We start from the raw sequence: 14060 nt of genomic DNA on the forward strand, positions 1-14060 counted from the left end.
CAGGCCATCGACGCTAAGCGTAAAAAAAGATGCTCATTTGCGCTAAGCTAGCATTTCTTGCAGATGAGATAACTTTGTGATTATCACATTGGAAAAAACAAAATCCTTTGTGATGAGGAAGTGTCAAGTCCAGTCATGGCGCTGTTTGGAGTTGTAGGATGCCCACAGCGCCCTGCCTTCTCATGTGTCCCATCCCGGCCTGTCCGTGTCTCTGTCCAGTTCTTTTTCTGAGTGTGTCCGATCTGGCAAGCTTCCTTCTCTCTTTGTTCCACAGTGACAGTCCTGATGGCAAATTGATTTCGACTGTGTGACAACACACATTGTGACAGACGCAGACAGCTGCGGATAGCGCAGGGGCTTCCCTCCCTCCCTCCCCTGCCCTCGCCTCCCCCTGTCTCTCCTCCTCTCCCTTCCTTCTGCCTCCACTCACACTCCTTCAGCGAGTGGACGAGGCTGGTCTCATCCCTGCTTTCTGTCCTCTCTTCCTCCTGGCGTGCGTCCCTCCGCCCGTCCTGGGTTCTGCCGCCGCCTCTCTGCTGCTGTGCTGCCGGCTGCCTGGCGGTGTCGCTGTCGGGACAGTAGCGGTTGGTGGGTGGAGGATTGCGTTGAGAGTCGGGGCGGGGCCTACCTGCTCGGCGTGCAGCGATACGGACTCTGAGCAACGGCAGGCGCGTGTGGACTGACTGCCCTTGCTCGCCTGCGTTGTCTTTTTTTTGTCTTTTTTGCCGTGCATGTACGCACTTGTCTTTTTTTGTGGCTCTCAATAAAGAGTACAGCGTGGTCGCAACCCATAAAAGTTGAAAAAGACAAAATGGTGCTTTGAAATGCAAAATCACAAGGGAAGGCTGTGCAGGGACGATGCGATCAGTCGCGCTTACACCTGATTTATTTTGGTGTTGGCACTGCATGGAGAGAGTGACCTCCCCACCCTCGCGCAAAATTTTTCTCAAAATAGGACAGGCAAGATACAAGCGACCTGATTTAAAAGTCTTTCCATATGAGCAGTTGGTCGGTCAATTATTTATTTTATTTATTTTTTGCTTTGACTTTTCAAGCAACAAAGTCAACTCTCGTCACAAGCAGCAGTTTTGCATAACTTAAAAAAAAAATTAAAACAAAAGCCTCAAACTATTTATTGCCACTCGTTAACCTTCAAAGTCAATGTAAAGCAAAGAACTACACTGTGTATTTACAATGACCACGTCACGATGCCTTCAAAATTGCGAGCTCAAGTGCCATGGATGGGTGAACCAAAAGCGCACGTCTGTCTCGAGTGCTTTAAGCAAAGAATATTTGGAGAAAAACAACAGAGAAACCCATGTAGGCAGACCATAGGAAAATACTCCCAGGCACATCTTCTCTGCAAAAATCTAGCTGTGACCGTCTTCATGTGCTGTATATCTTTGTCTTCTTCTGCCCCCACGTGGCCAAGGTGTGTACATCATAAGCAGCACCTCAATGTCCATTGAATCGAAGTCTTTCATGGAACAAAATGGTCACGTTCTCATCACCTGCAACCTTAGTTTACCATTGCCAAAAATACAAACGGGAAGGAATTGAACTTGTCTATTGTCTCACGGCGGCACGTACAGTATAATAGAATGGTACATAATTATTCTTTTGTGGAGGTTTTTTGGGATGGGAGGGGGGGAGATGTTTTTTCTGAAAAATGTTACCATACCATCACTGCAACCTTTGGTTGTAAAACGTTGACAAGACTAAAAGCGGGATTTCGACAGAGGGGTGTGTTCACTTGATAGACTTTTTCTGCTCCATATCCTGGCGGGTGTGTTGGATGCCTTACACGCTGCTTCTGCCTGTCTTTACCCCCCTTCCCCTTTTTTGGTGCAGGCGAGCTTGAGCAACATCTCTCGAATCAATATCTATATGTGACTCGTTTGTATCCGTTCACCCAATTGCACCATTTCCTTCTTTTTGAATTTGGTCTTCTTTGCGCAAATGGCCGCCTTGGATAAGCGCTGTGAGTTTGTTGATGATTAGCCGCCATCTTTTCTCTTCATTTCCTTTGCTGCTCGCTCTGTGTTTTTGTTTTCTTTTCTGATTGTATTCCCCAGTGCTTTTGTAGTTCCTTTCCTCCCCAAACTATGGGTGTCCTTGTTCAAAAACACTGAGTAGTTGTTTTATCTTATGCATGCCGTGGAGGGATATCAGAAAATGTAATTAAAAAACAACAACAACAACAACAAAACAGTCCATGAATGTATGGTGACTTTTTACAAAAGGTATTCTAAATAAAGCTTAACTCTCTATATTAATAAATGGTCTGGTGTGGCAGCAAATCTGTTCTTCATCGCTGGGAAGTCTTTTGTGTGGAGCGCCGCCTACGCCCGCATGCATTTGAGACCTTTGACCCCGTTCCTTCCTCAGCACCATTACACTGAGCATGTGCGCGCTGCAACGGCCGCCTGCTTGTTGACTTTGTGTAATGACTGATGCTTGGCACTTGACCATTTTGGACCCTGCTTGCGGCACGTTATGTACGCGGGCTTTGTGTTTTTTTTCAGTTGAATGCTTCCAGTGCAACCTTAGGTGAAACGTAATTTGCCGCTGAAAACGATCGGTTTCTGTGCCTCTTGTCTGATACGCAAAATGGTGATGGATGGATGTTCTTCCGATGGAAGAAAAATAAGTTGCATTTGAACAAAAGCAAATCCGGCTTTGAGATTGCACTGTACTTTTGAGTTTGCTGAGCATGTTGACAGCCGAGCCAAAGCATGAGCTGCGAAGCCAACTATTCAAATGCAAAGGTTCTCTTTCCCTTCCAGTTTGGGTCCAGAGTTGTCCCGCTTCTGAGGAAACAGGACCTCCGTAAGTGCCATGCCTCTCCCGCCAGCCACTCCCCCTCTTTGTTTCCTCCGCCTTCATTTTAATTTAGTGCTTCCCTCGGTAGCTGCCCCTTTTTGGCAGGGAGCGGCGGCATTTTGGAGTTTTGAGCCCCGCATGCTTGTCTCCTTTATTTGCTAAAATTCTGGTGCTCCGTGTTTGTGGACATGAGTGGAAGGCTGCATGGGGAAAACGCGCATGGCCGCGGCTACGCCCGTGGCCGCAGTAGGTTGGCTTGTGACTGTAATAGTTTCCTCAATTGTTCCTATTCGGTGATGCCCTCTCCTGTCCCCACAGTGAGCGCTCCATGGAGGTCTACCTTCGGCCCACCTTCACTGACGACCGATCGGCCACCATCTTCTACTAGCCAGCTGCACCCCCCAAAAACCCTGTGTTCTTGCTTGTTTCTTAGATTTTAGACCAAAATATGGGGTGCGTTGAACAAGTTGTTCCTTGGCTTTGATGTTAACCAAATCCGTTGATCTAATGAATAGCATGGCCATACAGCACAGAGAATGGTCAATGGCAGTATCATGACAAAAAAAGTAAGCTCATTAAAAATGTTGTCGTAATATTGCCAAGAAAATGCCACTTTATTCTTGTCTTTCTTTCATACAGAAAAATTAGTCGTTTAAAAGTTTAAATATCATGACATTTGATTTCTAAATATTGCAAGAGTCTCGTTTGTATTGTCAATATAAAGAAAAAGTCTCTGTTTTATGACAATGAAGTTTTATTGCAAAAACATTTAAATATTTGCTGAATGTCGATTATTTTCTTTTGTTCTGGTGTTTTCTCTTGTTGGGACTTTTTTTCACATAAGATTACATTTTAGCTATATTCTTGTGACGTAACTATTTTCACGCCATTCGATTTTTTTCTTCTTGAAATTGTACAATGTTTTTGCTTTCACAGAAAGAGAAGAAAGGCCAACATTGAAGCGCTATGAACTCTGAAGTCAATTTAACGACTTGACAAAAGACAATGTTGTAAGGCTACGAGATAAAGTTCTGTTATAAGAGTAAGTCAAGTATTGCCAAAGTAGTAACTTTACAAAAATCTCACTTTATTCTTTGAATATTGCGACTTTTTCCAGAGAATTTCCACTTTGATACCTGTAATCTGACAATTGTATTCTTGCAACATGACTCTTTTCCAGTCGAGTGATTTTTTTTCCCGACACGTGCACATCAAAAAGACTTGATCCTCACAACATTGTGTCTTTATTTTTTGCCGCCTAATCTGTGGCGTTTTTCTTGCGTGACGCTGTCACTTTGGGTGATCGTTACTGATGTTACAAAAGCAGCAATAAGCTTTATGTGTTGAATATTCATAAGCGAGGCAGAAAACATCGTCAGCTGTCACAGGCGAGTATCGGTCATGCTGCGTTCTTTTTCATTCTTTCTGCGTTGTCATGGCCCGGCGAAAATGCGTTTTGCTAATCCTTGCCTTCTTGACATTCCTGACAATGTTTGGCCGTTTGTTCTTTGCAAATTCTGCGCTTCTCTGATATCTGCTTTTGTCATTGCGTTATTTTTCTACGTGTGTGCGTGAGCTCATGGCAAAGCTCGTCCTACCCCCTTGTAAATCCAAGTTCTGGCCGCGATCATTTGCTCATGTCAAATGCTGCTGCAGTTGCAGATTGGTGAAGGACTTGAGCCCTCTGCAATTTTCTTTTGTAATTGTTGTTCCCCTCCTTTATATATTTTTGCAATTTTACCCAGATAAGGCTCCTTCCTTCCTCTTCATATCGATGCTCTTCACAGGGTGAGGTGAAATCTCAGTCTTGTCCTTAGGGGTGGGGTTGCTTGCTAATGTGACAAGGCGCAGATTGAAGCAAGGTTTTTCTTCTCAGTTTGAAGCAAAATTGATAATTGAAACAATGATGAGCTTGGGCACGTGGCGAGGGAATAGCTTGACACGCAATCCGGCTGCAGCCGCAAATGCTTTTCAGACTTGCTTTTCAGACTTTTTCTCTGTTATGTACAGAAAAATCCCAAATAAATCCCAGTAGACAGACGTTTCATGCGCACCAATTCTTCTTTTCATTTTCGGCACGTTTTTGTTTGGTGCCATACCAAACGAGAAGGGTGCGAACATTTGAGGAGGACAAACCTGCCATCGTTTGACATGGTTGCTCTTGTTGGATGGGGGCAAATGCTCACATAGAAATAAAATCTGGTAGTTATATAACTTCCTTCTCGTAAGTTCTTTTTTTTTTTTTCTCAGAAAAGATTGTACATATGTATGCACGCTCCTAAGAAAAGCTTTTGCGCTTGTCTTCCTGAATATGTATTCCTGCCATTTGTCTTTTCCCTGGCGTGTCCTTAAAACGCGTTCACGGTATTTGACAGCAAAGAAGTGAGCAGACACAGCCAGTCGGCCAGGGAGGATGCTTTTCCGTGTTTTGTTTTGGGAAGAGCTCAATGGCAGTAAAAAACGGGAAAAAGTAAAGCAGCTGCTTCATCCAGCCAGAGGGAGCCGTCACACTCATCATTCGAGTCCCACTATCCGCCGCGTATTTGCTTAAGACGAAGTGGACGTGCAGACGCCGAGGACTGTATGACGATAGCACGGCATGAAAACTTCCCTCGCTTCTGCAATGCAGTGGAAAAGGACACACAACTTGGACATTTTTATCATGTTTCCAAGGTCCAGTCTATATGAAAAATCTGCACACCCCTGTTAAAGAGTAATCCTTTCAAAGCTTTTTTTTTTTTTCCCTTCATCATGAATATGACCTCTAAGCTGTACAAGTCAACAGGGAAACAAATCTTTACTTTCAAGAGTTAAGTCTGAAGGTACGGACTGATCATTTTTAATGCCTCCAACGAGACCCTAAATACTTTTGCTCGTCTAGTAAGCTTTTTAAAGCAAGCGATGGCAGGAAAAGCCGACCAGAACATCAGAACCTTTTGTAGGGGCGCTCTTTAAATGGCGACAGGTGGGTGGATATTATTTTTTTTCAGTTCTAGCACAAAATCTGGCATTTGAACAGGGGTGTGTAGACTTTTCATATCAGTAGATTTGTACTGTATGTGATTGTTTACTAAAACCTTCCCCCGATAAGATCTTAAAGAATAAAAAGATCTTCATTTTCCACCGCTGGGAAGAGCGTGCAAGAGTCCTTGAAAAATGTTGGGCAGAGGCAATGACTCAATGAAGCTCTTTTTGATGCAACCATGGAGCCAACACAAGTGTGGCTGGCGTCCACTTTGGGCTAAGACGGTCCGTCATCACAAAGTATGCACATTGTATAAACTATGTATACATCCATACGGATGCGGCAATGCGTGGTTTGGAAGGGGGGAAAGGATGAAGGCTCGAGCAACTGTCCACCGATGGCCTCTCAGTCTTTTGGACCTTCTTTGGGCTCCCCTGTTAGGGATGGAAACATTTGCCAAAATTAGTCTGGAATTGGAAGCCGAGTGTTGTACCAGCTTTGACCGAGATTGCTACCTGACACCTGCATGATGGAGAATTTGCTGGAGGCCAGGTACCAATCGAGCGCCACACTTTTTGCCACCTCGTTTGAAGGGGAAGCGAGTGCTGCCGTGTCGGGCCAACGTTGGCAAGGCTCAAGTGCCACATTCCCCTCCCACTTCAAAGCTGAAGGCAAAGACACAACGGCCATTAAGGAACGATGAACCACGGTGAGATCTCATTGCCATGAATGTCTCACCGTGCTCTGCCCTGTCTCCGTCTGTTTCTTCACAAGCTTCAAGTTTGTTTTCATCCACGTTTGACATGTTTTCATCCAGGTTGGAGGTGACGTCATCTTTCGTCCCATTCCCACTGTATCCGTCTTCGGTGGAGAAGTTGTCGTCGACCAGATCCCCAGTTGGGCTCTCCTAAGTGCAAAAGTGAGAGCGGAGGGATGCTTTAATTGATATTCTGAAAACCTAAGTCACTTTTTTTGGTACCTGGTCAAAGAGGAACACGGTGACATCATCAAAGAAGGACACTGTCTTTTTCTTTCTCTCTAGGGCCTCACAGAGGGACTGAGTAAGGAGCGTTGGCATTTTTAGGAGACTGTGGAGATGCCTCGCCCCCCTGCTGTCACTCACCACCACCGGCACTGCGCTCAGATCCTCGTGGCTCCCCTCGCCATCCTCCTCCTGGATGCTGTAGGTCCGCAACTCTTCATCCAACTCGCTGTCATCCGAGTCGTCTTCGGCCGCCTCCAGCGGGGCTCTTAAAGCATCAAACTGTGCCGCCGACGCCTCAAATGAGGCTTCATTTGATGCTTGGCATGAGCTGTCCTGCGAGTCCCATTCCTCCGCATCAATGTCCTCAAAGTCTTCCTCGTTCATCCCTCTCTCCGCCAGTGCTTCCATGAATTCTGGCAGCTCTTCCTCGTCTATGGATTGATCTGCGCTTTGCTTCTCTTTGGGTTGCTCGTCGCGGCAATCAGATGCAGTGGAGTTTGTGCATGAAATCTGTCCATGGCAACAGTCTTGGGATCCGTCACCTCCGTCTTGGTCATTTGTTGAAGTCTCCTTGACGGGCGAGGCTCCCGAGTCAACAGAGGAGCTGAGCTCCGAGCAGGGCTCCTCTTGGTACTCTCTGTCCAAGTCTAGCTGGTCATGGTCTGCGGCCGCCTCTTTGGTCAGGCACCCGCCCATCTGCACAGGCAAGGGTGACAAGGTGGACATTACAGGTGTGCAAAAAGAATGGGGAGAGCTTGGCTCAGAGGCTCTTGCCGAAATGCAGCTGGGTTTTTTATTTAACTCCTCCCTTTTCACTGGATCTCTAGAAGAGCTCAGTTTCCCACCATCCAAGTGGCATTTACTTGGATCGGCAAAGAATTTTGCGCCTTCCTCCTTCGGGCTTTTGTTGATTTCAGTATCATAGTCAGAGAAATAGGCAGAGTCCCGGTATGTGTTTTTATCAATGATGTACTTGTAGTGGACCTTTGAGGTGCCGCCGAGATTTTGCTGCGTACCCACTTGCACAATGAGTCCACTTGCACTTGTTTGTGGCCCTAAAAGCTCATTAAATATGAACTCTGGAGACCCATTATTTTCTGTGTCATAGCCGCTGTCCAGGGACTTGGGCTGGGCAGGAGTGCTGAGCGAGTCTGGGCTGAAGGCTCCATTGCAGGTGCTTGCCACTGACCACAAGAGTTTTGTGGTGTCTGAGTCGGGAGTTCCCTCCGGGTTCTTAAGCGGGCTTAGCTCTTCCTCCTGCATGTCACCATAGTCAAGGTTGAAGTCTGTAAAAATGCTTGATGTGATGTCTGCAAAGTTATCATCTTCGTCACTGTAGTCTGTGAGCTCCACGAGGCTAGCGCCAGAGTCTCTGAGCCCAGGTCCACTTGTCAATTCTCTGCTTCCATTGAAGGATAAACAAGTAAGAACAGAGACTGGGGTTGAATCCGCCTCCCGATTGTTAGCCCTCGGCTTCTCTGGAGCTTGAATCCAGCTATGACATTCCTTAAAGGATGAAGGGGACTCGACGTAGGTGGCATCGGGTCTTATGTTGGGCCTGGAGTGCAATCTCTCTCCGTTCTGTAACAATTGCGGTGTTTCATTTTCTGGGGCACTCTGACTTGTATTAGCCAGGTTGTTTTCCTGTGGACCGGCCCTACTGTCTCGTTCTTTGAGTTTGTTGGCAGCGCTCCAGGGAGATTGCCCTCTCTCCGTCTCCTCTGGAAAAGTCCTGCAACTCCGGAAGGTTTTGGTGGTGTCTTTGGTTAAAGACCACACTTCTGTGGCGTTATAATGGTGTGGGGTATTATTCTTGGCAGAATGGTTGGAGGTCCAGCTTGTGGCTTCTTCCTCAGGGAAAGTGGACTCGTCACTGACCCCACTCCTCCGACGACCCCCCAGCGGGCCGGCGCCTCTTTTAACATCTGGACCAACAACGAGTCGAGTCTGTCCAACGGGTCCCATCATTGTACGGCATCTGCTTTCGTCTGTTAGATAGAGATCACACAAGCCTGAGCTCAGCCCGCTCGCTGCTCGCGTCTGACTCTGCTTATTTTCTGACAATGCCAGCGGATCACAGATATTGGCGTGTTCTGAATCCGACGGAGCAGCTCGAAAGGAAGAGGAGTCTCTATGGGAGTGGCCAAACATCGCCGGACCGGATGCCTGTCGAAGCAGTGGTTCGGCGGTTGGCTGTACAGCGGAGCCCGACCCGCAATCGGAGGCGATCGATCGGAGCCCAGCTGCCGTTGACTGGAAAGCATTCGGTTGTGCAGCGGTTGAAGCCGTCTGACTTTGAGGAGACGACCGAGGGCCACCGGCTTTCAGCGCAGGATTGTGGTCCATGTGAATGCGATATTCCACTGTGTCCTCAATCCGAATGTAGTAGTCGCTGCGGACCGAGGGGCTGCGGGCACTCAGCACAGGGACCACACCTGCATGCTCAGGCTCATGCCTGCATCCAACTGAGGCGCTTGCCTCGCTTGAATAGTAGACGTCCTGGGAATGCGGGTTCACCTGGCCCAGCAGGCCGCCGGTGGACGACGAGCAGTGGGGCTGCTCTGCTCGGGCCTGGTCCCACTTGTACTCAAAGTTGAGACCGTGACTTGTCTCGGTGACTGTCAGCAAGTCATCCTCCGCATCCGAGTGAAAGCTCTCAGAGAAGCGCCCCAGCAGGGGGAAGGATGACAAGGCCAGCTCCGCTGCCCGAGGCGGGGCGGTGAGGTCAAGGGGCGCAGGTGCGGCCACTGGGGATGGGGTGCCAAGCAATTTTGGTCTCAAGGAATTTGGGCGTTCTTGGAAATCCTCCCCTTCCTCACTGGAGCCTTTCTCACACAAGTGTGTGAGCAGGAGGTGAACTTCCTCGCTCCTCGGTCTCAGGTCGGGCTGCAGCCAGCAGAACTGCATGACCTCATACCTAGAGAGAGAGACGGGGGGGGGATTTGTGAACACATTCACTTCCGAGTGGACGCAGCCAGCCTGCAACGACAGTGTAGCTCACCAGCGCTCTGCCAGGGAAAAGTTGAGCTGCGGTTTGGGCAGTCTAAGCTGCTGTTCTCGCACGGCGTACATCAGCACCTGTTTGTCAGAGTACCATCGATACGGCTGATGTCCGAGCTCAAACAACTCCCACACAGTGACCCCCAACGACCTGCGACAGACCAAATCGAGGATGAGTGAGCGGATCCAAAATCACAAACAGTCCTACTCGCACAACATTCCATAAAATTGCAAATGCAGTTCCCATGTCAAATGACGCAGTATCTGAGAAATATCCTGAACAGCAAGCTCACCATATGTTGCTTGCCTTAGTCTGATCAACGACCAAGACGTTTCCGTGGACTTGGTCTATGAGCTCTGGCGCCATCCAGCGCAGAGGCACCCAAATCTGATCTTGCGTTGCGTAATAGTCCTCCTGCACATATTGTGGGTCAATTGGCTCGCCCGCCCACCTGATTAGGCAGAACGTAACAAGTCGGGCCAAACCTTAAAGAGACTGTGACCGAGGCCGTAGTCCCCGATTTTCACAGACATTTCTGATGTGAGCTGGCAGTTCCGCAGGGCGAGGTCACTGCCAAACAAGATGGAATTTTGCTTTGTGGTAGGACTGATTGGATATGCCTGGAGATGCTTCCGTTTGCTCGACTTGGGAGAGGTGGCCGCGAAGATAGGGTTACCCCCGGCAACAAAATCACTGATGCTGGAGTTTTGACGCCACTACTCAGGCAGCACCAGGATGTTGTTGCAGGAAGAGACCGACAGGGGGTGGCACAGGTTCCCGCTGAGAACCGTGAGGGCCAGAAGAGATCCCGCCGCCTTGTTCAGTTAGTTACCTGTGAATGAAGTCATTGTCGTGGAGGTGCAAAAGCCCCGAAGCCACATCACGTGCCATTCGCTGGAGGACGAGCGGGTCGGGACTGTCCGAATCCGACAGGCGGCGACTGCGGAGATAGCTTTTCAGGTCACCCTTGGAGGAAACACAAAAGGATCATGCTGTCGCCAGATCAAAGTATTGCTTGGGGCACAGACAGGTGGAGCTTCATTGGCTCTCATGTAAAAGTAGTGCCTCGCCCCCAGCCCACCCTGTCTTTTGGCATCAATAGACAATTCTGAACCTTTTGGGGAACGTCACTTGTAGATTCTTCTTTTCTATTGCCTTAACACTGTCTGACTTGTGTTGTATTGCTGAGGCAAGCATGTGACGCCTTCTCCGCCTAGTAAATGAAGTGCTCGAAATGCAGGGTGGCCGGCCGGCTCGTATGGATGACAAGATCAAAGTGTTTCCTACCAAAGGGCAAAACTCCATGAGCAGCAGATGAGGCGTGACCTCCGAGCACTGGGCCAGGCATTGCAGGAGGGCGGCGTGCTGCAAGGTCCTGCAAATGCATTCAGCGGTCATTTGCGTACCTTCTAAGAATCGCTTCCAATGTGTGAAGCAGAGTGTGACTCTGCCCTTGCAAGTAGGCTGGCCCCCCAAAAAGTCGTGACTTTTTTGGGCTCAGACTCCGAATGTCAGTCCCAATGATGACAGAGAAAAAAAAACACAAAAAGTCCTGTCGCAAGCTTTTTATTGTTCATTTTACTGGCCCCAAAAGAAGTCAGGACTTTTTCAGACAAAACCTTTGCCTCAGACTACGAATGTCAGTCCCGAGCTCAATGATGACCGAATTTTATTGTTAATTTTACTGACCGATATGGCTGGACCTCCTCCAGGAACTGCATCTGGTCCCAGACACTTGCGCTGACCTTCAGCTCTTTTACCACCACCCGGGTGGTGCTGAGACCCGCGTTGACCTCCCCGAGCAACACCTGATACGTTCAAAGACAGCAAATAGAATTTCTAGAAATTTTTATAATTTGCTCAGAATTTAATACAATTTTAGATTTTTAGAAAGGAAAAATTTAGAGAAGTTCTTGCGCTGACCCAAAAATATCCATCCATTAGCTCCATGCGATAAAAAAGTGACGCATCAAAAAATTTCAACAAAAGTCACATCAAGTCAGTTTGTCATTTTGGTTGTGCTACACAATTATTTGAATGAATGGAACATTATTTTTCCTTGCTTCCAAATGTGACTTGTATTCCAACTGCTGCCATTTACATAACGTGAGGGCGCCAGCGGCCATACGGCATACGAGAGATTTGTTGCGCAAGTCATAGGTCGTCGCGGCCGTTGCATGATGGCAAATGTATGTTTCTTCTTTTATGATGTGCTCCGTCTTGTACCTTTGTCTTTTCTCGCTCCACCTATTTTAGTCCTGACCATTCAACCCCAAATGTTCTGTCCATTCTGGCACATTTGAAATGGAGAGGGGACAGACGGACTATGTTTTACTTGCAGACGATACGACCTACTGATTTGGCTTTTGTCACTTAGACATAGACGACGGGGCTGTTTTTTTCTTCAGTTGGCTAACATAGCTTAGCAAATGTCTCTGTCTCTTTTTCAGTCTTAAAAAATTAACAGTTCTAAAAGTGATCAAATCTAAACTAAAAGGGAGCATTTTCCCAGAACTAAAAATGAATGCTCTTGCTCTTAAAATGTGTTAAATCCAAGTCAACTTGAGAAACTAACGTTAAAACAAGAACTAACCTCCATGACAATTATTTTCCTCGCACTGTTTCTATTTGTAGTTTGGGGATGAGACAAAGACATTGTTTACCTTGCCGAACCAGCCGTTGCCAATCTCCTTGAGATAGACCAAAGTATGGCGGTCGAGGTCTGACGATTTGAGATGCTGGACTGGAAAAACAAAGTTGTTAGTATTACAGATTGCGCTCCGTGGAACTGCAGCTACTTTTCTTGCAGGACAGCTCGGGTTGGATACCCACCCAGCCAGTGACCCGTCGAGCCAGCCAACGCTGCTCCCAAACCAAATGAGCCACTGCTTGACTTACTACATGCTGCGTCACAACAATTGTGAAAAATTTGTGGAAACGCAAAACATGGGAAGTGAGGAGAGAAAAGTGCCACGAGTAGAAAAAGGGCAAGAACCGGTTGACTGGATTAAACCCCCCCCCCCCCCCCTCCCCCATGGCGGTTCCCAGAGCAAGACGCACATCACCACGAGCCAGAAGAAATAACAGTTACCTGGCTAGATCCTCATATTCCCAAAACAAGGCCAGTCGCTGGACCGGAGAGGCGGAGCAGCCCGCCACTCTGAGGATCAAGTCCCGCTCGGAAGCGTGAGAAGGGGCAGTCACCGCTCCTGCCGCCGCTCCGGCAACCGCTCCGGCCGCCGCTCCACCCGCCCCCTCAAACATGCCAGCCGCACAAACACCCAATCCCGGTCTGGAGGTTCTCCGGCTGTCGGGAGATCCTTCACGCACGCCCAGATCTCGGACCTGAATTCTTTAGGGAGGCCGTTGCTCGTCAGTTGCTTGCTCATGCGTCATCTGAGGCGCCAGCTCGGGGTGCGGCTCCAAGACACCCATCGCCGAATTACGTAAGCCCACCCTGTCCCCCACCCGCCAGCATTCCTTGGCCCAATGGCACACAACCACATCTCTGTAAGATGCAGAAAGGAGCACTGTCGCGGTGGGCAGCCTTATCGCCAGCCCCGCCCGACGCTCGCATTTTAGGTCACGGCGCCTGCTGTCGCTCGGTGTCACAGACTCATCTCTGTCCAAGCTCGATAATGGCAGTCCTCCTCTGCCCGCCCGGGCCTTATTTCTGACCCGCTGTCCACCCCGCCTAAATGGTGGCCATTGTTGCTTTCGCTGTCACACACACACAAAGGCCCATTCAGACAGTGGAACGCCGGGCAGAGGTTGTCACGGCAATAACAATCCCACCCTTCTCCTCAAACGTGCACGACAGAGTCAAACGAAGGAGTAGGCATGTCATCCAAATGAGGAATGTGTGCATCCTACTCATGGCATTCCTCGAGAGAACGAGAGACATCGGATGGATTCATCCGATCAAGCAGCCATGCTCGACATTGGTTAGTCGTGAAATAGCTCGACGGCAATCCAAAGACATGTTTTTACAATTAGTGCAAGGTGTCAAGTGTATTATGTACTCACCACAAATACAGTGTACATACAGGGTGTCCCAAAAAGATTTATACACCTTTTAGCAGCTGATAACTCAAAAGTTTGTTTTTTCTTTTCAGATTAAACCCATCGATCCAAATGATGGCAGCCAGACTAAACTTTGAAGCAAGAAAATTCATTCTAAAATTTTACTGGAAGCATGAAAATGCAGTAGAAATGCAAAGACTATTTCGAAGGATGTTTCAAAAAGCACCACCAACATTCCCGTAACATTTGAGAATGAAATTTCT

The 14060-nt window shown here is 48.1% G+C and overlaps 2 protein-coding genes across 8 annotated transcripts in view; one reads left to right on the top strand and one right to left on the bottom strand.

Moving 5' to 3' along the window:
• LOC133170994 (brain-specific angiogenesis inhibitor 1-associated protein 2-like) overlaps positions 1-4057 on the top strand; it is a 29093-nt gene extending 25036 nt beyond the window's left edge. For 5 of the 7 annotated variants that reach the window (XM_061304246.1, XM_061304241.1, XM_061304244.1 and 2 more), the window contains one exon: positions 3142-4057. In XM_061304246.1, the coding sequence (XP_061160230.1) occupies positions 3142-3211 (70 nt within the window). In that variant the 3' untranslated portion in view covers positions 3212-4057. Of the gene's footprint in view, positions 1-274; positions 2281-2786; positions 2830-3141 lie in introns of those variants that run through there. The other 2 variants (XM_061304243.1, XM_061304242.1) reach the window with 2 other exon arrangements.
• Positions 3890-13038, bottom strand: LOC133170767 (serine/threonine-protein kinase LMTK1-like). The gene is made up of 13 exons (XM_061303898.1): positions 12866-13038; positions 12607-12776; positions 12438-12517; positions 11464-11582; positions 11062-11149; positions 10607-10740; positions 10260-10344; positions 10067-10188; positions 9775-9924; positions 6768-9690; positions 6527-6695; positions 6304-6453; positions 3890-6222 (listed from the first exon to the last, which is right to left on the bottom strand). The coding sequence occupies exons 1-13, from the start codon at positions 13036-13038 to the stop codon at positions 6194-6196; spliced, it is 4392 nt and encodes a 1463-aa protein (XP_061159882.1). The 3' UTR covers positions 3890-6193.
• Positions 13039-14060: the final 1022 nt, after the last annotated feature.

Source organism: Syngnathus typhle, linkage group LG17 (assembly GCF_033458585.1).
Source record: "Syngnathus typhle isolate RoL2023-S1 ecotype Sweden linkage group LG17, RoL_Styp_1.0, whole genome shotgun sequence".
Lineage (NCBI taxonomy): Eukaryota > Metazoa > Chordata > Actinopteri > Syngnathiformes > Syngnathidae > Syngnathus > Syngnathus typhle.

What these genes read in the sequence shown, in the direction of transcription:
- LOC133170767 (XM_061303898.1), bottom strand. Translation starts at nt 13,038, where the DNA reads ATGTTTGAGGGGGCGGGTGGAGCGGCGGCCGGAGCGGTTGCCGGAGCG. An exon ending in GACAATGACTTCATTCACAG is followed by an intron (nt 10,345 to 10,606) that starts GTAACTAACTGA and finishes CTTGTTTGGCAG; the next exon opens with TGACCTCGCCCTGCGGAACT. An exon ending in TCGGTCACAGTCTCTTTAAG is followed by an intron (nt 10,189 to 10,259) that starts GTTTGGCCCGAC and finishes CAATATGTGCAG; the next exon opens with GAGGACTATTACGCAACGCA.